The sequence below is a fragment of the Equus przewalskii genome, chromosome 6 (genome assembly GCF_037783145.1).
Source record: "Equus przewalskii isolate Varuska chromosome 6, EquPr2, whole genome shotgun sequence".
Lineage (NCBI taxonomy): Eukaryota > Metazoa > Chordata > Mammalia > Perissodactyla > Equidae > Equus > Equus przewalskii.
This window is the reverse complement of record NC_091836.1, coordinates 71862881-71886755: the sequence shown is the minus strand read 5'-3', so window position 1 is coordinate 71886755 and position 23875 is coordinate 71862881. Positions and strand designations below refer to the sequence as shown.

At 37.9% G+C, this 23875-nt stretch overlaps 1 protein-coding gene across 10 annotated transcripts in view; it reads left to right on the top strand.

Moving 5' to 3' along the window:
- Window positions 1–23875, top strand: part of NUP98 (nucleoporin 98 and 96 precursor) — a 105921-nt gene that overhangs the window by 39048 nt on the left and 42998 nt on the right. For all 10 annotated transcript variants that reach the window (XM_070626053.1, XM_070626056.1, XM_070626051.1 and 7 more), the window contains 3 exons: window positions 6136–6269; window positions 8915–9102; window positions 23518–23634. In XM_070626053.1, the coding sequence (XP_070482154.1) occupies window positions 6136–6269; window positions 8915–9102; window positions 23518–23634 (439 nt within the window). The remainder of the gene's footprint in view (window positions 1–6135; window positions 6270–8914; window positions 9103–23517; window positions 23635–23875) is intronic.

The window sequence follows — 23875 nt, the reverse complement described above, 5'->3', positions numbered from 1 at the left end:
CACTTTAGAAGGCTTTACTCAGTTTATTTCTTGCTAATACTTGCTGACCTGATTTTCTACCCTACCCTACCCTGTCCCACCCCTACCACAGCAGTACATACACACACGTCATTAAACAATCATGTAGTGCGGAAGGGCTTATAATAGATCCAGGCCTGCCCTGCTTCCCCACTGTCAGGCCTACTCCCCAAAAGAAGCCACTTTTTTTTTTTTTTTTTATGATAGATTACAACCTTGTGAGATTTCAGTTGTACGTTTTTGTTAGTCATGTTGTGGGTACACCACTTCCCCCTTTATGCCCTCCCCCCCCCTTCCCTGGTAACCACCGATCAGATCTCATTATCAATATACTAACTTCCACCTATGAGTGGAGTCATATAGAGTTCGTCTTTCTCTGACTGGCTTATTTCGCTGAACATAATACCCTCGAGGTCCATCCACGTTGCTATGAATGGGCCAATTTTGTCTTTTTTTATGGCTGAGTAGTATTCCATTGTGTATATATACCACATCTTCTTTATCCAGTCATCAGTTTCTTGGCATGTAGGTTGGTTCCACGTCTTGGCTATTGTAAATAATGCTGCGATGAACATAGGGGTGCAACGGACTCTTGAGATTTCTGATTAAAAGAAGCCACTTTTGTTATGGCTTTTAATTCATCTGGTATTCAATTAAGTTCATGTCCCTAAATGATGTGCTTATATTGCTGTGTTTTGCTTTATTAAATCTAAGTAAATTTAACTTGTTAGTGGTAGTTGAGAATTTAGCTCACTTATCACCTCTATGTTTATTCACCTTTCCCAGTATAGCTGTCTTTACTAAATTCCCTAAGTTTAGTTTCACCTATTGAACTGTTTTTCATACTTCATTCATTTGAATACCCCTTCCTAGTTTTTGCAATATTTACCTGCCACCTTTATTATTATTTCTAAATTAGAATTAACTTTTTAATTTAAATATCTTTTTTAAAGAAAAATATGTTCTACCAGAAATAAAAAACTGGTATCGCCTGGCATAAATGGAGTAACTGAGATGGACAGCTAGATAGATATTGAGAGAGAAAGAAAGAAGTTAGTTACTGTACTGTTAAATTCATCTCCTGTGCTATCATGATCCATGTACCACACTTTGAGAAGCCTTTGCAAATTTAAGCTTTGTCCTTACATACTTTTTCTTAGTCTGTTAACTAGGAGACAGTATTTCTTGAGTCCCCTTGCTCAAGTAAGGATATCAGTGCCCTTCCGTAATTACCCTTCTCTTTCCCTCATTTCGTTGCTGTCTTTATATTAAACTGATAAAGTTGACGATATGTTGTATCCTATAATTATTTAGTCTTCTTTTCTTTGGTTAAAGAATAATTTAAAAGACGCAAATGAACACAGTATTTTATTCTATGAAAACATTGCTGCCCAACGAAGTATACCTTTCTCGTATAGCTTTTTCTTCCCGAATTTCTAATTCTCTTTTTCCCTTGCATTACCAACTCTTAACACCTTCTTAAACTAGTCCAAATTCTTAAGGATGGTATCAGAATTCGTTTACCCAGATACCTCATTCTTTTGCCCCTCTGTCCTCCTGCAGCAGTATGAACTCTGATTATTCCCTAGGCCTTGAGCATTGCTCTAGGATATTCCCTTCAAGTCTACTCAGTGAAAACTGTTGTGTCCTGGATTTAGGGTTTTCCTCTTTATTTATTTCCTGAGTGTTCTGGAATATATCTCCTAGTAAAGTATATATGAAAGGTGAACTTTGACTACTTACAGATTTGAAAATACCTTCATTTGTTCCTCACACTTTAATGTCATGGAATTCTGGTGTGAAAATAATTGGCCCTCAGAACTTTGACAGTACTCCTTGCACTAACCATTACTGATGAGAGGACTGATGCCTTTCTGATTCTTGAGACTTGTTCCCCTACTCCCACAAGCATTTAGGATTGTCCATTTGTCTTAACATTTCAGTGATTTGCTTAGACCTTTTCTATCTTAACACGTGACTTTTCAGCTGTTTCTACTTTCTAGGAGATTTTTGACTGTCTTCTAAATCATCTATTTGGATTTTTGTTAAGTTACAAGAATTCTTTCTCATTCTCTGAAGCTTTTTTCAAGCACCCTGTTCTTTTTTAAAAAATTTTTTTTTAAGATTTTATTCTTTTCCTTTATCTCTCCAAAGCCTCCTGGTATATAGTTGTGTATTTTTAGTTGTGGGTCCTTCTAGTTGTGGCATGTGGGATGCGGCCTCAGCATGGCTTGATGAGTGGTGCCATGTCCGCGCCCAAGATCCGAACCAGTGAAACCCTGGGTCGCCGAAGTGGAGCGTGCAAACTTAACCACTTGGCCACGGGGCCAGCCCCCCAAGCACCCAGTTCTTAGATGCAGTTCTTTTCTTGAGACTTTGAATTTGTTAAATGGCATTAACATTTTTTTAGGGTTCTTCTGTTCCTTAAATTTTCTGGATTATTTTTGTTTTGATCCTACTATTTAATGCTTAGTGATCCTTTCCATTGATGTTTAAGAATAAAAAGAAGCTGACTGAAAACTTTTGTTCATGGTAGAGCTCGTTTACCAGTAGGTTTCACTTTAAGGTAAGTAGTCCAGGAACCAGCTATTATCCAGGGGTCCTCTAAATGTTAGAATGCCACATTCTTATCTCCGGGATGATACAAGCACTTGAACTAGTTTCCCTTGTTCTTTCCGTATGTTAACTTGGTTTCTTCAGAGGTTCAGCTCTGATATTTTGGCTTATCTGTTGAGCATCCGGGATTAGAAGGATGACAGGGTGTCGTTGTTTTGTATAAACTTTGCATTGATTCTTCTCTCCTTCTGCTTTCAGTCACACTGCATCAAACCTGGTATTCTTGAATCCCTGACCTTTCTGGGGTTCTCCAGGCAGATCTGCTCTGTTTGGGGTAGTGTATTCTAAGCTATGGTTTGCTCTATCCTGCTTTATCATTCCTCTGTCCACTTCTTCCCCCTAGAAATTTGTTTTATTTTCTCATCTGTTCATTTGCTACCTTCCCATTCTTTGTCATTGTGGGTTAGATAGACATATTTTAATTTGTTTAAATTATAGATTTTAAATAGGTCTTTGGAGGGAGCGGAGGTGAATTAGAATTCTAATTGATCTTTGTGTGAACATTAGAATCTGCCTTATTTAAAATGATATTTTCATTTTATTTCTTTTCCTTAGTTTTAATTGTTTTTCAATAGAAGGAGGTAGCATAAATATAACCTGCCATTTTTACTTAAATAGCTTTTTGAATGTTTTTTAATAATTCATCTTTTTCAAAAGCCAACTAAAAGTTCCAGACACAGGAATTTAAAATTACCTTTGTATACAGTAGTGTTGCTGCCCATTTAAAAGTAGTTGTACTGACTTTTAGAATGTATATCTTTGCATCACAGGATCTTAGTTGGACAGGTGCTGTAGAGCTATGTGAATCCACCTTTATTGTGGGAGTCCTGTACTTGTCTTAAATTAAAACTTCAGTTATGATGGTTCCTTACTGGTCAGTCCAGTCCATTGTTTTGTTGGTTGTTTACAAACCAAAACCTGTCTCTGTAGAAGTGCCACTCGATGGTTCTACTTTTACCTCCGAAGTCTAAGCAAAACCAGTCTGTTATAATTTCTTTGCAGTAACCCTGCTATCTTCCAGATAAAGTATTGTCAGTTTATTCTGTTCTGAGACTTGACCTTTTTTTTTTCTTTTAAAGATTGGCAACAGTTGTTAGCTCAGGTGCCAGTCTTCTTTTTTTTGCCCAAATCCCCCCAGTACATAGTTACATATTTTTTAGTTGTGGGTCCTTCTAGTTGTGGCACGTGGGATGCTGCCTTAACATGGCCTAATGAGCGGTGCCATGTCCACACACAGGATCCAAACCCTGGGCCGCCGAAGCGGAGCGCCCCAACTTAACCAGTCGGCCAGGGGGCCAGCCCCAAGACTTGATTTTTATACTCCTTTCTATCCCTTTAATCATTTGGTCATGAAGTCATTTTCAGTATGTTTTCAAATTACTGTGACCAAAATGGAGTATAATACCAATGGTAGCTTAACTAGTGCTTATACTTGCTTGTCTGCTTATCTTATTTTTGCTAACGTATCAGCTCTCTTTTCTGTGGTTTTAAGTAATGGAATTAACATTGAGAAGATTTCATAGGTAAACATACAAAAATAAAAACATCCTCTCACATTTTCCTAATGATGTCTGGATTTGTTAAAGGAGGTTTTTATTCTTTGGAGCAAGTCCAGGTTGGGTGACCTGTACTTGTTAAATGATGGAATCCAGCTGGTGCAGGTCAGTGTTTTTTTAATGGATAATTGACTGTCAAGTAACAAACTAACTAGTGAATAGTTCTTTAAAAACATCTAGGTTTTCTTGAGTCTCCTTGAATAGTCCACAGAATAACAGTATGCTGTTATCATGTGGCACTGTGTACCAAAAGCTACTTTTCTATATTTTTTTGTTGCTCGTGGCCTTAAATTGGACTTAGGAACTTTCTGAATACAGATGATTTACTGTATACTCTTTAAATTGGCATCTCCTTTGGGTTTCACAATCCTGAGAAAATTTGCGCTCTCTCCTTACATATCAACATACAGTGTTTTAGTAGTTAATGAATACATCTGATTTTAAGAAAGTGTAATTTGACTAATGTGGATCTACTCCTTTTTCATTAATTTAGTTTTAGCTATCTGTCCTGGGTTTGTTTTTTGTTGCTGCTGCTATGTTATTTTTTTCCCCCTTATTGTGAGTATTGAATTTTTTCAAAATGTTTTGTTTGAGGCACTCCTTTAATGTGGATTATCTTATTATATTTTGGCTTTAGCCTTATTTTAAATGTTTATAGAGGCAAAAAGTTTTGTCTTTAAAATAAGTTGTATGATTTGATTTTTTTAATCGGTGTTTTTGGAAATATTTTAATTTATCTTGCAGAGAGGTTTCGTCGTCAGTCAAGGTACAGGGCAGAGAATTGGGGGGGTTTTTTGTTTTCTTTTTACTATGTACAATTGTAGATCGTTATTCTTTATCTTTTTCCTAAATTCTCTGTGACTGACAACACATTTGTTCTTAGACTTTAAAAGAAAATTAGACTAATTGGGGTGATCTTTCAGTTTTTATTTAAATGTAATATGAATATTAATAAACATAAAAGGACACCTCAGCAGCCATTTTAATTTTTTATATGCTGCCTTCTTCCTTTATATTCTTAGTATACTTAATATTTTTATTCTTCAATTTTTACTTATTAAATTAAATCAAAGATATTTTCTTATTTCTACAATGAAACACATTGTCACTGTTTTTAATAACTACTTAACCCACCATGTTTATGTATAATGATTTTTACAACTGTTAACTTAATGTTGGACATAGGTTGTTTCCAGATCTTGACTATTACAGATAATGGTCAGTGAACACTTAGAAAGATTTCTTTATTGTGTTTCTAGTTTAATTAAGTCTTTGGGTTAGATTTCCATGATTGAAATTATTAGGTTAAAAAATAGAAAAACAGTACTTGCTCTATGTACTGTCATATTGTTTCTTTTAGACAGATTAAACCAATTTGTGGGGCCAGCCCTGTGGCCTAGTGGTTGAGTTTGGCACACTCTCCGTCAGCCGCCCAAGTTCGTGGGTTCAGATCCCGGGCACAGACATACAGCACTCATCAGCCATGCTGTGGCAGTGACCCACATATAAAATAGAGGAAGATAGGCACAGATGTTAGTTCAGGGCTAATCTTCCTCAGCAAAAAAAAATAAATACAATTGTAATATTTCTAGAAGTCAAACACTGTAACTCTTTTTATACAACTGTACCATTGATAATGAGGTAGCTATCAAATATTTCTTCAAGGTTACTTTAATTCAAATTTTTTGGTTATTAGTGTCAGTGAGCACTTAAGTAAAATTTTATATATGTTGTCTCTTTTGGAATGCTTTTTCTATCTTTCACCTGTTTATTTGGTTGTTGATTTTCTTCAGTTTGCTCCCCTGCTCCCCACCAGTAATGCTTTTGAGTGAATCTGAACATTTTGAAGACCACATGTTCAAAAAGAGTCTTGCAATCTTTTTCTATAAATGCCCTGGATCCTTGGACTGACATCTTGCTTTTTCTTTTCTTTTTTTTAAAAAAGCTTTGACAGATCCAAATGCTTCTGCTGCCCAGCAGGCTGTTCTCCAACAGCACATCAATAGTCTAACGTACTCACCTTTTGGAGACTCTCCTCTCTTCCGGAATCCCATGTCAGACCCTAAGAAGAAAGAAGAAGTAAGTTTAAGGATGCTTCTGTAAAATTTGTTCTCGGAACAGGAGAAACTAAATGTGCAGAATGTAATTTCTTATGTATATAGCCTAAGCAAAGTTAGGTACAATAGGTTTTGGGTTTTCTTTTTCCTTTTTCTCCCCAAAGCCCCTGGGTACATAGTTGTATATTTTAGTTGTGGGTCCTTCTAGTTGTGGCATGTGGGACGCTGCCTCAGTGTGGTTTGATGAGCAGTGCCATGTCCGCGCCCAGGACTCAAACCAACGAAACACTGGGCCGCCTGCAGTGGAGTACGCGAACTTAACCACTTGGCCACGGGGCCGGCCCCTTTTTTTTTTTTTTTTTCTCTTTGCAATAGATTTTTAAGACACATTATTCATGCTTTTCAATAGACCAGGGATAAATTATTTTTACTGTGTCTGGAAGGCAGCATGACAAACAGTAAAATGAGCACTGGACTGGAACTGAAGGCTGAGCTTTTCAGCAGCCCAGACATAAGGCAGATATTATTCTCATTTTATACTTGACCAAACTAAGGCTCAGAGAAACTGATTTTCCTAAACTCATAATGCTCTTAAGTAACAAATCAGAATGTTTTCTCCTGATTTCTGTGTAACTTTGTCTTAATCTTTTATGCTCTAGTAGCTAAGAAATAATCTTTTATTCACTGTGGTGTGGTATTAAAAGTAGCGTTTGGTCTGTTTAACACTCCTTTTGCCACTTACAGTCTGTGGGACGTTGAGCATGTCTTTTTGCCTCTCTGAAAGTGTTTCCTCATCTTAAAATGGGAATAGTAATACTGTTCAGTGTTGAGAATTAAATGAGAGAATGCCTACAGTAAGTTGCTCAGTATACAGAAATTATTATTCACTCATTTATGTCATCTCATTTATCCTTCAGCTGATTTCTTCTATTAACCCTGTAACTAGATATAATGAGAAGCAAAGTATGAATTTAAGGTTCTTTTCAAAGTGCTGTGTAAATGTAAGATGTATTTGGTGAAAATTGTGTGTTATTCTTGCACCATAATTTTAGGTGCCTAAATATGTGCCTACTAGTCACTGTGTTCAGCACTGAGGATACAAAATGAAAATAAGTAAGAACTTATTCTCTAAGAGCCTCCTATCTAGTGAGGAAGACCAGGTAAAGGAAACCAGACACTAAACATGTGATTCTCTTTATATAAAATGTCTGAAATAGGCCGATCCATAGAGACAAAATAGATTCATGTTTGCCAAGGGATAAGGGGAGGAATTGGGAGGCACAGACTTTCTTTTTGGAGTGAAGGAAATGTTCTGGAATTAGATAGTGGTGATTGTTGCACAACCTTGTAAATATACTAACACCCATGGAATTGTATGCATTAAAATGGTGAATTTTAAGGACAGCCCTGGTAGCCTGGTGGTTAAGTCAAGCACACTCTGCTTCAGTGGGCCAGGTTCACTTCCCAGCCATAGACCTACACTGCTGTGTTAGTGGCCATGCTGTGCTGGCGGCCCACATACTAAAACATAGAGGAAGATTGGCATGGATGTTAGCTCAGGGCAAATCTTCCTCAGGGGGAACAAAAAACTGGATTTATTTTATGTTATGTGAATTTTATCTTAATAAAACATATATAATACAGGGGAGAGCATAGATTCTTGGGTGAGTTTTATAAGGCTTTTCAGAAGAGGTAACATTTAACTCTTTTTGAGTATGTATGTAGGAGTTGGTGGATCTGGGTCAAGAGATTCCAAGCAAAGGCACAGAGTTGTGGAAGATCACAAAAAAGATCTGGGAAGGTTGATTGTTACTGAAGTATACAGTCTGCATTGTGAAGAGAAGAATAAATTATGACAGGTTTTATACATTAGATATTGTTCCAAATAAGTATATAATCCAATGTATACTGTTTAGGAAAACAAATGTAACATCCTGAAGGTGCTTTGGAAACAGTGAAAAGGTGCCATCAAATCAACCTGAAGTCTTAATTAATTTAGTTGTGTGTCTCCTCCACTAACTTGTGATTTCCTCAAAAATCAGGGCAAGTAATTTATTTTATTCCCAGTACTTAGTATTTGACTCATGGTAGTTCTTACTGTTTACTAAATGACGGATAAATACAAGCTAATATGTATTCATTTTTTCAGAGTGGTTTGAATTGCATAGAAGTTGAATATTAATTTATGGCTTTGCTAGGTATTTCTTGAAGCATAATATTTGGGGTTTAATTAAAAAATAATTTGTTTTAGAACTTTTTGATACTATAGGGTCTTTTTAAATGTTTACATCGTCCTTGTTTTAGAAAGCAAAACTGCTGTAGACTATATTATATTAATAATATGTTCTGTTAGTAACATTTTGATTCACAAAGCACTTCATATGCAGTACGCCAATTATATTTTAAAACAAATCAGATGAACCAGTTGAAATGGAGGCTGGCAAGATTATTAAAACTCAATTATAGAGAAATAGACAGTTCTATTAGCATTCACACATACATGCAAACTTGGATGTTGACATCCTTGTTTTCTGGGAGCTGAGACTTTAAGAGGTATCTAGCAGGTGAATGGCAGAGATAAGGTTTGAACTCTCGTCTTCTGATTTTTAAGGTGAAAACCATACAATTGAGTTAAACTAGAATTTTCCTTATCCTTTTGTTTTTCAGAGATTGAAACCGACAAATCCAGCAGCCCAGAAAGCTCTCACTACACCCACTCATTATAAACTGACACCTCGCCCTGCCACCAGAGTCCGACCAAAGGCTTTACAAACAACAGGTACAGCCAAGTCACATCTCTTTGATGGGCTGGATGACGATGAACCATCCTTAGCGAATGGAGCGTTCATGCCCAAGTGAGTTTATTTTTGTTAACATAAATTAAATGTAAAAATTAATAAAAACTAAGTATAAAATGATATGTAGTTAGGACTGGCACGGTGGCGCACTGGTTAAGTGCGCACATTCTGCTTCGGTGGCCTTGGGTTCGCCAGTTCGGATCCCACGTGCAGACATGGCACCACTTGGCAAGCCATGCTGTGGTAGGCATCCCACATATAAAGCAGAGGAAGATGGGCACGGATGTTAGCTCAGGGACAGTCTTCCTCAGCAAAAAAGAGGAGGATTGGCGGCAGTTAGCTAGGGCTAATCTTCCTCAAAAAAAGAAAAAGAGATATATAGTTATTTACTTAAGTGTACTGCAAATGTTATACAGTTTCTTTTTTTTTTTAATTTGAAAAATATAGAACATCGCAGAGAAGAATAAAAATAGATCTGATCACTCCTGGAGATAACCACAGTTAACATAAAAATATTTTGATTATTGTGTTCTGGTTTTACATATGCATGTTTTTTTATTTTGCATTTGAGAAGTTAGTGCTTATATAATTTTATTTTAAGCAGAAGATACTTTTTTCTTACAACTCAAATTGACCAAACTGATTAAGATGAATCTTTTTTTTTTTTTAAAGATTGGCACCTGAGCTAACAACTGTTGCCAATCTCCTTTTTCTTTTTTTTTTCCCTGCTTTTTCTCCCCAAATCCCCCCAGTGCATAGTTGTATATTTTAGTTGTGGGTCCTTCTAGCTGTGGCATGTGGGACACTGCCTCAGCATGGCCTGATAAGCACTGCCATGTCTGCACCTAGGATCTGAACCAGTGAAACCCTGGGTCGCCAAAGAGGAGCGTGCAAACTTAACCATTTGGCCATGGGACCATTCAAGATGAATCTATTTTTTTTCAGTTCCAATACATACAGATATTGAACCAATAATAAAATAATTACACAGGGAAAAAGTGCAGGAAAGTATATGGAAGAGTTGTCAGTAAACATTGAAAATTACACTTAAATTATGCGTTAGAGCAAATATGCCTTCAAGTGTTGATAAATGCATAGAAAAAAAAAAAACAAGAAAAATACATACCAAACTGTTAGAAGTAGTTAACATCTGGAAATATAATTTCAGGGCATTTCATTTATGGGTTTATTTTTCTTAGATACATAGGTAGACACAGACACACATACACAGGCTTTTTCAACAGCAAGTACTTTTCGAATCAGAAAGAAAGTCTTTTTTTTTTTTTAAGCTTTAAAGGAAACGTAAGAATTTATGACTTGCAGTTCTTTGTGAATATTATGTTAAAAAATTACCACTCCTTTTTTTCCTTAAAAATATTGTGGGCTGCTGCTTCAGAAAAGGTGGGCAGTCCAAGTTTATACATTTCTTAGAGCATCATTGGATTATTTTGAAGGCAGGGACTATGTATAGGCATCCCCTAGTATTCTCGAGGGATTGGTTCGAGGACCCCAAAATCTGCGGATGCTCAAGTTCCTTAGTCAGCCCTCCGTCTCTGCAGTTGGTTGAATCCGCAGATGTGGAACCGCAGATATGTTGGGCCCACTGTGTTATTCATGTTTATGTCCCCTGCATTTAGCAAATTATTTGGCACAGAAGAGATAAAATGGGCTTAGATTCACCAGTCCAGCCGTCAGATCAACAACTTTCAGGGCAATTTCACCCGGTCTGCTTAAAATTTGCGAGTATGATATACAAATAGAAAGGATTAGGGTGGGAAGATTGACATTTTACTATTAATACTGTATCCCCATCTTGGCTTCCACTTCTGTGGTTTTGCTCTCAACAGTCTTACTATATCAGAAGTATTCTATACAATTCATCTCTTCCTGTTCTTTGACTCACTTTAATTGGCTTCCAGGGACCCCACACTTTTTTAGTTTTCTTCCTGCCTTACTGGTCACTCCTTCTGTCTTTTTTGTTCTACCTTCAAAAATTACACAGAATCTAATCAATTCTCCCCCGACCTCATCCCCACCACAAAGCCCCAGTACATAGTTGTATATTCTAGTTGTGTGTCCTTCTAGTTCTTCTGTGTGAGTGCTGCCACATCATGGCTACTGACAGACAAGTAGTGTGGTTCTGTGCCCAGAACCAAACCCAGGCTGCTGAAGCAGAGCACACCGAACTTTAACCACTAGGCCATCAGGGCTGGCTCAGAATCTGACCAATTCTCACCACTTTCACTGCTGCTCTACTGATCCAAGCCACCATCATCCCTTGACTGAATTACTACTAACTGATCTTTCAGCTTTCACCCTTACCCCTTTGTATTCAATTCTGAAGGTAGCTACCACAGTGATCCTTTTGAAGCATATCAGATCATGTCACTCTTCTGTCCAAAACCCTGTCTTACTCAGAGTAAGAGCTGAATTCCCTCCAATGACATATAAGGCCCTGTAAGATCTGACCTTCCCTTATGTCTGGGAACACATCTGCTCTCTCAGTTGTTTCCTCCACTCTAGTCTTACTGCCTCCCTGCTGCTGTTAGGACAGGAAAGGCATGCTGTTACCTTTGGATCTTTGCCCCAGTTCTCTTTACCTGAAATACTTCTCCCCATAAATCTATATAGCTAACCCTCTCACTCTTTACTTACATGTCGCTTCAATGAAGACAACTCTGACCATCCTATTTAAAATTGCACCCATCTTTTCTCTTGTCAGCAGCCCCTGCATTCTTATCATCCTCCTCCTTCATTTTTATTTTCCATTCCTTCTAATATATCATTTGTTTTTTTCTTCATGTTTGGTTTTTGTCTGTTTCTCTCCTACAGCGTAAGTTCTATATGGGTAGGTACCTTGGTTTTTTTCTGTCATTGAAAGTGCCTAGAACAGTTCCTGTGACATAGTAAGTGATCAGTAAATGCTGAGCATATGAGTGGATCTTAGAAAGCATAAAAGGAGCTAAATAACAATAGTGAATCCCACAACTTGACCCCTAGAGCCAGTCATGAGAGTGAGGGGCTTAGAGATGGATATCATCTAAGCCAAGGTACAGAGAGGATGGGTCTTTCCAGTTTCTGCTATCAACTTTCCACTGAGTTGTTAGTATCCAGAATTTAGGATTAACCGTACTTAACTATCTAAAGGAAATGGCGTATGCCACTATTCACTTCCTGAGCTAAGCTTTGGGCCATCACTTTATGGCTCTGTAAATAGCTGCCATATAATACCAAAGATGGTAAAGGATTCGTGAGGGACTTTTTAACTATGGCCAGCACTAGAATAGTACTTGATTTGCTCCCAAAGACAAATTTGGTAGATTGGCAAGTGTGAGAACCTTACTAGTGCCATGTCTTTTTCCATTTGCTTTTCTTAGTAGTCAGAGGAAATTTACTATAGAGCAAGCCAATAATTTTCTTTATTCTGAATCAGAAAATTTGGAAATATTCTTTAATACTTCTGTTTATCCCTTCATTCAACAAACATTTATCAGCTACTAAGTGCCAAGTGTGATGGGCACTGAGAATGCTACTGTGAACAAGACACATTGCTGTGTCATTGAATTCACAATCTGTGGGGGAAGAGAGATGTTGACAGCGTAATCATAAGTGAGACAGGAGACAGAAAAGAGAAGTAAAGATTGCTACTCTAGGAGAGATTATCAGGAGGATGATGAGTGAAAGCTTCTCTGAGGATATGTCGTTTAAACTAAAGAGGGATGGGGAGAACTGCCAGAAGGAACATTTTGATATGTTTCTGATTTTTAAATACGCATTTCTTTTCAAATGGATATAATTTTATTTTCCAGTGTTCTTTTCAATGTTTATTTCAAACATGACAACTGACTGGTTATTCTATCATATACAGTCATGCACCACATAACGATGTTTTGATCAACAACGGACCGTGGTCCCATAAAAGTAGTACTATGTGGTCTAGATATATAGTAGGCTATACCATCTAGGTTTGTGTAAGTACTCTCTATGATGTTTGCACAACAACGAAATTGCGTAATGCATTTTACAGAACATGTCCCTGTGGTTAAGCAATAAATGAATGTATTTACCAAATTTGGTTTTGCTGCACTTTTCTGTTCATTTTACTTGTCTCACTTGATATTTCTGATCCTAATCCTTTTCACTTTTACCTAAGTGTTTTTATGTTTCATGTTTAGTTGCTTGTCTTCAAGTTACATGTATGCTCTTCATCTGAGACATTTAATTAGCCTCCCCCAATCCCAGTGTTTCAGTCCATTACAGTTATTGTTTTGTGTGGCGATCAAATTGTCCCATGTTTGGCCAGCAGGAGCCCTTTCAATTTGTTCCTAAGTCCTTTTCACAGGCCCTGATAGTATTTGGTAACTTCATTGCTTGTAGAATACACTGTAAAATTTTGTCCCAGATTTTTGCCTTCTGTTTTCATGACTTAGCTTGGCCTGAGTATTCCTTTCTTACAGTTTCCTTATTCAGTTTGGGGATAGAGGTTATACTGATCTAATAAACAAATTGGGGAGTATTTTCTGGAAGAGTTTGTAGGAGAGGCTTTTTTCCCCCCTCTTTATCGTTAAATGTTGGGTACTGGTGAAGATATACAGGCCTGAAGTAGTATTTGTAGCAAAGTTTTGTTTTTGTTTTGTTTTGCTTTGCTTTTAATTATTGATTTAATGTTATAGGACTGGTGTCGGCTCCACGGCATAGTGGTTAAGTTTAGTGTGCTCTGGTTTGGCAACCTGGGTTCGTGGGTTTGGATCCTGGGTGCTGAGCTGGTGACCCGCATATGAAATAGAAGAAGATTGGTACAGATGTTAGCTCAGAGCTAATCCTCCTCAGCAAAAAAAAAGAAAAAGAAAAAAGTTACAGTACTATTCACCTTTTTTTTAAAGTAACTTTTGGCAAGTAATGTTTTTATTGCACCAACATTGGTTTGTAACATTATATAAATTTTGGGTGTGCTTCGTTGTATCTCAGTTTCTGTGTAGATTACATCTTGTTCACCACCCAAAGACTAATTACAATCCATCACCATAAACATGTGCCTAATCACCCAACCCTTTCCCCGTCTTCCCTCCCCCCTTCCCCTCTAGTAACCACTAATCCAATCTCTGTGTGTTTGTTTGTTCTTGTTATCATCTGCTATGTATGAGTGGGATCACACGGTATTTGACTTTCTCTCTCTGACTTATTTCACTTAGCCTAATACCCTCAGGGTAAATCTGTGTTGTCACAAATGGCCAAATTTCATCATTTCTTATGGCTGAGTAGTATTCCATTGTGTATATCTAGCACATGTTCTTCATCCATTTGTCCCTTGATGGGCACCTAGGTTGCTTTGAGTCTTGGCTATTTTGAATAATGCTGCAGTGAACATAGGGGTTCATATATCTTTACGCATTTGTGTTTTCATGTTCTTTAGATAATACCCAGCAGTGGGATAGCTGGATCATATGGTAGTTCTATTCTTAATTTTTTGAGGAATCTCCATACTGTTTTCCATAGTGGCTGCACCATTTTGCACTCCCAACCAGCAGTATATTAGAGTTCCTTTTCTCCACCACAATTCCAACACTTGTTATTTCCTGTCTTGTTCATTATAGCCATTCTGACTGGCGTGAGGTGATATCTCATTGTAGTTTTGATTTGCATTTCTGCAATAATCATGTTGAACATCTTTTCATCTGCTTGTTAGCCATCTGTATATTTTCTTTGGAGAAATGTCTGTTCAGATCTTTTGCCCATTTTTTAATTTTTGTATGTTTATTTTGTATCCTGCAACTTTACTGTATTTATTCTAAAAGTTTTTTGGTAGATTCTTTAGGGTTTTCTGTATATAAAATCATGTCATCTGCAAATAGTGACAATTCCACTTCTTCCTTTCCATTTTGGAACTCTTTTATTTCTTTTTCTTGCCTTATTGCTCTGGCTAGGACTTCCAATACTGTGTTAAATAAGAGTGGTGAAAGTGGGCATCCATGTCTGGTTCCTGTTCTTAGAGGGATAGCTTTCAGTTTTTCTCCATTGAGAATGATATTACCTGTGGATTTGTCATATATGGCCCTTATTATGTTGAGGTACTATCCTTCTATACTCATTTTATTCAGAGTTTTTATTATAAATGGATGCCACATCTTGTCAAATGCTTTCTTTGCCTCTGTTGAGATGATCGGGTGATTTTTATTCTTCATTTTGTTAATGTGTATCATATGGCTTGATTTACGAATGTTGAATGATCCCTGCATCCCTGGGATAAATCCCACTTGATCATGATGTATGATCTTTTTAATGTATTGTTGTATTCCATTTGCTAGTATTTTGTTGAGGATTTTTGCATGGATGTTCATCAGTGACGTTGGCCTATAATTTTCTTGTTTTGTGTTGTCCTTGTCTGATTTTGGTATCAGGGTGATGTTGACTTCATAGAATGAGTTAGGGAGCTTACCCTCTTCTCCAGTTTTTTGGAGGAGTTTGAGAAGGATAGGTATCAAGTCTTCTTTGCATGTTTGGTAGAATTCCTCTGGGAAGCAGTCTGGTCCTGGACTTTTATTTTTGGAGAAGTTTTTGATTACTGTTTTGGTCTCTGTACTGGTGACTGGTCTATTCAAATTCTCTGTTTCTTATTGATTCAGTTTTGAAAGGTTGTGTAATTCTAAAAGAATTAATACATTTCTTCTAGATTATCCAATTTGTTGGTCTATAGCTTTTCGTAGTATTCTCTTATAATCTTTTGTATTTCTGATGTGTCCGTTGTAATTTCTCATCTTTCATTTCTCATTTTATTTTCCAGCCTTCTCTCTTTTTTTCTTGGTTGACTCTAGCTAAAGGTTTGTCAATTTTGTTTATCTTTTCAAAGGACCAGCTCTTAATTTCATTGACTTTTTTTTCTATTGATTTTTTTAGTCTCTGTTTCATTTATTTCTGCTCTGATTTTTATTATTTCCTTCCTTCTACTGATTTTGGGCTTTGTTTGTTCTTCATTTTCCAGTTCCTTTAGGTGCACTGTTAGATTGTTTATTGGAGGTTTTTCTTGTTGGTTGAGGTAGGCCTGCATTGCTGTAAACTTTCCTCTTAGGACTGCTTTTGCTGTATCCCATAAATTTTGGCATGTCGTATTTTCATTTTCATTTGTCTCCAGGTATTTTTTGATTTCTCCTTTAATTTCTTCATTTACCAAATCATTGTTCAGCAGCATTTTGTTTAATCTCCACATACTTTTGGCTTTACTGATTCTCTTTCTGTAGTTGATTTCTAGTTTCATACCATTGTGGTCAGAAAAGATGCTTGATATTATTTCAGTCTTCTTAAATTTATTGAGACTTGTTTTGTAGCCTAATACATGATCTGTCCTGGAGAATGTTCCATGTGCATTTGAAAAGAATGTATATTCTGCCATTTTTGGATGGAATGTTCTGTATATATCTACTAAGCCCACCTGTCTAATGTGTCATTTAAGACCGGTGTTTCTTTATTGATCTCCTGTTTGGATGATCTATCCACTGGTGTAAGTGGAGTCTTAAAGTCCTCTACTATTATTGTGTTAGTGTCTATGTCTCCTGTTATGTCTGTTAATAGGTGCTTTATATATTTAGGTGCTCTATGTTGGGTGCATAGATATTTACAAGTGTTATATTCTCTTGTTGGATCGTTGCCTTTATCGTCATGTAGTGCTCTTCTCTGTCTCTTGTAACAATTTTTGTTTTAAAGTCTGTTTTGTCTGATGGAAGTATTGCTACCCCATCTTTCTTTTCATTGCCGTTTGCATGGAGTATCTTTTTTATCCCTTCACTTTCAGTTTGTGAGTCTCTTTAGGTCTGAAATATGTGTTTTGTAATGCAGCATATATATAGGTCTTGTTTTTTTATCTAGTTGGCCACTCTTTGCCTTTTGATTGGAGCATTTAGTCCATTGACATTTAAAGTAGCTAAGTATGTACTTATTACCGTTTTGGTACTTCAGGATGTTTTAGTAGTTCTCTGTTCCTCTCTTCTTTTGCTCTCTTCCCTTGTGGTTTGATGACTTTGTTTAGTATTATGTTTGGATTCCTCTCTCTTAATTATTTGTGTATTTATTATCCGTTTCTGGTTTATAATTACCATGAGGTTTGTGTATAATAACCTATGTATATAACAATCTATATTGTGCTGATAGTTTCTGTAGTTTGACGTCTTTCTAAAAACTCTACTCTTTTACTCCCTTCTTCCCACATTTTGTTTGTGATATCATATCTAACCTCTTTTGTGTATGTCTGTATCCATTACCCTCTTATTGTTGAAATAGGTAATTTTAGTACTTTCGTCTTTTGACCTTCATATTCTCTTCATAAGTCGTTGATCTGCCTTTACTATATTTTTGCCTTTACCATTGATTTTATTGCCTCTTTTTCATATATATATAATTTTCTTATTCCTGTTTGTATTCTTCTCTTTCCCACTTAAATAAGTCCCTTTAGCATTTCTTGTAAGGCTGCTTTCTTGGTGATAAACTCCTTTAGTTTTTGCTTGTCTGGGAAACTCTTTCTCTCTCCTTCCATTCTGAATGATAACCATGTTGGGTAGAGTACTCTTGGCTGTAGGTTTTTTCCTTTAGAGTTTTAAATACGTCTGGGGACAGCAGCAGCTGCTCTGCCTGCACATGGGCTCTGTCCCCATGCCAGCGGGGGCAGCAGAAGGGGCTGCAGCAGGAGCTCTGCCTGCCCATGGGTCCTGTCCCCATGCCAGCGGGGGCAGCAGCAGGAGCTCTGCCTGCCCATGGGTCCTGTCCCCATGCCAGCAGGGGCAGCAGCAGGAGCTCTAACTGCCTGTGGGTCTTGTCCCCACACACTAGCTCTGCCTGCCCATGGGACCTGTCCCCATGCCAGCGGGGGCAGCAGCAGGAGCTCTGACTGCCCGTGGGTCCTGTCCCCACGCACCAGCTCTGCCTGCCCATGGGTCCTGTCCCCATGCCAGCGGGGGCAGCAGCAGCGGCAGCAGCAGGAGCTCTGACTGCCTGTGGGTCTTGTCCCCACACACTAGCTCTGCCTGCCCATGGGACCTGTCCCCATGCCAGCGGGGGCAGCAGCAGGAGCTCTGACCACCCGTGGGTCCTGTCCCCACGCACCAGCTCTGCCTGCCCATGGGTCCTGTCCCCATGCTATTCCACACTATTCTCTAAATAAAAGAGCACTACTGCCAGATCTTGAGAGTCTAAGAAATCTTTCTTTCGACTCCTCGGCTCACCGACCCCGCATCATTTCCGTCGTGTCACTCCCTTCTAGCTTGTAAGGTTTCTGCTGAGAAGACTGCTGATAGCCTTATGGGGTTTCCATTGTATGTAACTTGTTGCCTTTCTCTGTGGCTTTTAGGATTCTCTCTTTATCTTTAATTCCTGACATTTAAATTATAATGTGTCTTGGTGTGAGCCTCTTTGTCTTTATCTTGTTGGGTGCTCTCTGTGCTTCCTGTACCTGGATACCTGTTTCTTTCCTTAGGTTAGGAAAATTTTCAGCTATTATTTCTTCAAATAGATTCTCTGCCCCTTTATCTCTCTCTTCTTCTTCTGGGACACCTTAATATGGATATGGATATTAGTGTGCTTAATGTTGTCCAAAGTTCCCTCAGATTGTCCTCATTCTTTTTAATTCTTTTTTCTTTTATCTGTTCAGCTCAGATGATTTCCTCTGGTCTTTCATCCAGCTCGCCCCTCCATTCTTCTGTATCATCTACTCTGCTGTTGAGTCCCTCTAGTGAATTTTTCATTTCCAGTATTGTCTTCATTTCTGATTGGTTCTTTTTTATGTTTTCCATTTCTTTGTTGAAGTTCTCACTGAGTTCATCCATTCTTCTCCCAGGATCAGTGAACATCCTTACAACTCATAGTTTGTACTCTTTGTCAAGTATATTGTTTATCTCTGTTACATTTAGTTCTTTTCCTGGTGTTTTGTCCTGTTGAAACGTATTCCTTTGTCTCCTCATTTTGCCTCTTTCTCTTTGCTTATATCTTTGTATTAGATCATCTACATCTCCTGATCTTGGAGAGGTAGCCTATATAAGACATGCCTTATGAGGCCCAGCAATGTGCTTCTCTCTCACCACCAGTTCCAAATGTTCCAGAGTGTCTCCTGTGTGGACTGTGTGTGTCTTTATGTCTGGCAGGGTTGCTCTTGCTGTAGGTACCCAGGGAGGCTAGGCTGTCCCCCTGGCCGTCTGGTTATAATGTCAGCTGCGTGTGGTTGCTGTAGACCGTTCAGTCACTTTATTGGGTATGGGGAGCCCCAGCACAGTTCGCTGCAAGGTCTAATAGCACATTCCTATTGCAATTTTTCTGTTAAGTGGGTAGTCCCACAGCATGGCTGGTTGTTAGGCTGAGGGGCTTACAATTGCTGTAAGCCTCTGGCTTGCAAGGCTTTTGTCAGCTCTCTTGGGTTTGTAGCTGAGCCAGGTAGGCCCCAGGCATGGGAGCACAAAGCCAATTATTTCAGGCTTTGGAAGGTGGGGCCGATCCCCTCTGTTGCTGTTTGAGAAGCACAAGTCTGCTGCAGCAGACAAGCCCCAGTGCCCACAGCGTCACACACCCTGTCAACACAATCCCGCCCTGTGCGCACACCCTGACCCACTGAAGCAGACCTCACATACTCCACCAATGCAGGCCCACCGCTTGCGCATGCCCTGCCCTGTAGAGGCAGACCCACTCTCCCAGCCTGTGCAAGCTCACAAGTTGTCCAAGGGCTTAGTGTTGGCTGGGGCCAGTCCCTAGGGCAGGCTGCCTGCCCTGACTGAGCTGGATTAAATTGGTGCTCTAGTGGATGGGGCAGACCCTGGGCTAACAGGCCTGGGGAAGATCTCCAATGACATCTGCTAGCGTCTGTGTCAGCACACCTTTACTAGGTCACAGTAATGGCTGCTGCCAATGTCTCAGTCCCTGGGGAGGTCTCACCTTTCACTCAGATGCACCCAGTGCCTATCAAGTGAGTCTTTTTTTCACCATAGGACTGTGCATCTATCTTTCTGGTGGTTTCAGGTTGCTTTCTGAAACAGGTTAATTTGTGTGTGGGCCCTTTAAGAGCAGCCTTTCCTCCCCCCTTATGTCCAGTGGCTTTTCTGGGAGTATTCCCTGCTGTAGTTAATAGCCAGTAAAGCCAGATATTATGACATTTGTCTTGGTTTTGCTGAGTCCAAAAGCTGCTTATTGTGGTAATGCTCCCCCACTCAGATCCCCCAATCCTCTGTGGAAGGCTGTGTACCTTAGGATTGCTCCCAGCCACCAGTGAGGTGCCGCAGCTCAAAGGTGGCTTTTTTTCTCTGCAGAAAGGAATTTCTGCCTCCTTCACCTCAGTCAGCATTGTCCCTTGTTGCAGGGGTTCTTTTTATCCAGTTTTCAGTTCTCTCTCAGGGGTAATTGTTCCAAGAGTAGTTGTAAATTTGTTGTGTCCATGGGAGAAGGTGAGTTCAGATTCTGCCTATGTTGCCGTCTTGACACCATCCCCCTGAAGTAATTTTTTTATATTATTCAGTTAATTAAAATTCCACATTTATTGGCATAAAGTTGTTAAAAAATATCCTTACTGTCTTTTTCATTTTGATAGAATCTGTAGGGATCTCCCATTTTCATCCCTGACATGGGGTTTTTTGTGCCTTCTCTTTTTCTTAATCGGTCTGGTCAGGGATCTACCAGTTTTATTGGTCATTTCAAAGAACTAACTTTCTAGCATTACTGCTGCTCTCTATTCTTGACTGTTTCCTGTTTCATTGATTTTTAATTTTATTTATCATATTTGCACTAATACTTATTTTTATCTTCAGTTCCTTTCACCCTCCCCCTTTTTTTTGGAATTTAATTTTCCGTCCTTTCTCTAAATGGATGCTTAATTAGCTCTTTCATTTTCAGCTTTCCTTCTTTCTAAATGTATTTATTTAAAGATGTAAATTTCCTTTTAAAATTCAGCTCTATTTGTATTCTATATGTTTTCATATGTTATTCTTATCATTCAGATAATAATTATGTATGAAAATCAAATGCTTTCTGATTTTCATGGGGGTTTTTTGAGCCTTGGGTTAAGAGTATAAATTCTTAACATGGAGATTTTTAAGTTATCTTTCTGTTATTGATTTCTAGCTTATGTGCAAAAAGGTAACTCCAGGTGATTTTGATTCTTTGAAATTCGATGTTTGTTTTAATGTTTGGGTTTTTTTTTTGATTTGGGTATTTCAGCTGCTTTCTTTAACTTCCAATATATCACAAAAAATATAAACATATCTAGTTTTCCTGAATTTATCCATTTTACTATTTAACAGCCTTTACTAATGTGTGCATGAATCACTTGTATTTTACCTAAGTTTTCTTTCTTTTACTTATTAATTTTTATTGTGGTAAAATATACATAAAAATGGTTAAACTGGTAAATAAACTGGAATTGTTTGGTCATACATTAATTCTATATTTAACCTTTTTGGGGAACTGCCAAAATATACATTAAAATGATTAGAATGATAAATTTTATGTCGTGTACAATTTTAGTAGCAAGTGCATTTATAATATTGTGTAACCTTCATCACCAGTATTTCCAGAACTTTTATACTTTTATGTCTGGATTATTTTACTTGGCATAATGTTTTTAAGGTTCATTGTGTTGTAGCATGTATCAGAACCATTCCTTTTTAAGACTAAGTAATAATCCTTTGTATGGATAGATCGTTTTGTTTACCCATTCATCTGTTGGTGGACATTTGGTTTGTTTTCACCTTTTAGCTATGTGAATAGTGCTGCTATGAATATTGGTTTACAAGTATCTGGTTGAGTCGCTCTTCTGAATTATTTTGGGTATATACCTAGGACTGAAATTGTTTGGTCATATGTTACTTCTATATTTAACCTTAATTTGTAGGAACTGCCAAACTGTTTTCTACAGCAGCTGCACCATATCAGCAATGTATAACATTTCCATTTTCTCCATATCCTTGTCAGCACTTATTTTGTGTCTTGTATGCTTGTTTATGATAGCCATCCTAGTGGGTGTGAAGTGGTGTCTTGTGCTTTTCATTTGTGTTTCCTTTATGACTAATGATGTTGAGCATAATACCATGTGTTCATTGGCCATTTGTCTTTTTTGAAGCAATATCCTATCTCCTTTTGTGTTTGTTTTTTTAAATTTATGTCAGTTACTATATTTTCAAAAGCTTGTGGCAGTAATTAGAGTTCAAGGATGATGATATTGACGTTCAGAGAAGAATTGTGTTTTTAATTACAAGTGCTTATTGAAATAACTCAAAGCTGAACTTACAACTATGTGCTTTTTACTTTAGTTCTCTCGTAAATCCAGGGGTAGAGACTTCCCAGGTCCCAACACAAAACGAGTGGCATTCTATAGTGCCCCCACCCTGTTGCTGGCTCTGGTCTCGTCTCTGTCTCCTTAGTCTCATAACACTGTCAAGTGTGCCATCAGCCTCTTAGCCTTCCTGTTGGAATCAGGAAAGGTCCACAGGAGAAAAGCAACCCTAAATACCAGACACCTGCCTGTGCCACTGTCCCCCCAGGTTGCTGATCCAGTTTCTCGATGCTTACAAAGAGCTCCAACTTTTCTAGTTATCCTCCCTAGGAGGACTAGTCTACCATTAATAGGAGGCCAGGTCTCAGTTTAGTTTTTGTGGAAATAACAATTCTTCATTGTTGACTGCCTGTTTCATTGGCTTATTTAATACTTATTGAATAATGTCATTACAATAAGGAGTATAACTAGCATACACAGGTTTGGAACAAATACAACTGATAGTTGTTACCACATACTCAGTTGTTGAAATAGAAATAAATATATGAGAGTGGTCTGTTGCTTACAGTTTTTTTTTTCTTTAAGGAGGGAATGGAGCGCGTTAGTTAATCCAGTGAGTTTTTAAGTGAAGGTTGATTAAGATCTTTTGTATTTGGTTCTTCTACTTGAAGCTTGTATACTGTTGAGGTTCTTGCCTTAAGTGAACCCACTATGCAGAAACCTGAACTTTTTAGGTACTCGTGATGATTTGCATCATTGGATATCAGAGTTTTTTTTACTCCTGTTTCTTTCTTGTCATCTTATTTAAAGACATCTTTCTCATTTAGTCAACAAATATCTATTCACCTATTTCCTTCACGGCAGCAGGCCAAATTCTGACTGCTAAAAAAAAACAAAAAAAGAAAGAAAATGTTTAAAGAGAAAGAAAACGTAGAGAAATATTTAAATATAATACGTAGTTTGATGAGTGAACTAAGTGTCTGCATAAAGTACTGGCGGGGGGGGGCGCGTTCAGAGAAGCAGGAATATTTTCAAAGGGATTTCCCACTTTGTTTTGAACATGACAGAGTGCAGTATGGTGGCATATTTATAGGAAGTTTATGAATTGAATTTGTTAGGTCTTTTTTAGACATGTAAATATGAGTTGAACAAGAGTGCGTTTTTCAACTCCAGGTTTTAAGGAAATGTGACGTAGTAACTGTGTGCCTTTTTTTTTTCATTTTGGTTTCTGTTTATAGGAAGAGCATTAAGAAGTTGGTTTTGAAAAACCTTAACAATAGCAATCTCTTCTCTCCTGTTAATCGTGATTCAGAAGATCTAGCTTCACCATCTGATTATCCAGAAAATGGAGAGAGGTAAACTGAATTCTGTTTTGAGTTGTTTCTTGTAGAGAGCCTTATTCTCATTTTGAAGAGATTCTGAGATTAGGATTTATTCATTCTATGAAAACTTATAAAGTTTGATGAATGTTGCATAGAAGTATTACAGCATGTGAGCACCTAGAAATTAAGTCATGTTTTTGTTTCTTGAGTACTTTAGACCTTAAAATTATTGGAGTTCTTCTGATTCAGTTCTGCAGAACTGTTTTAGTATCCA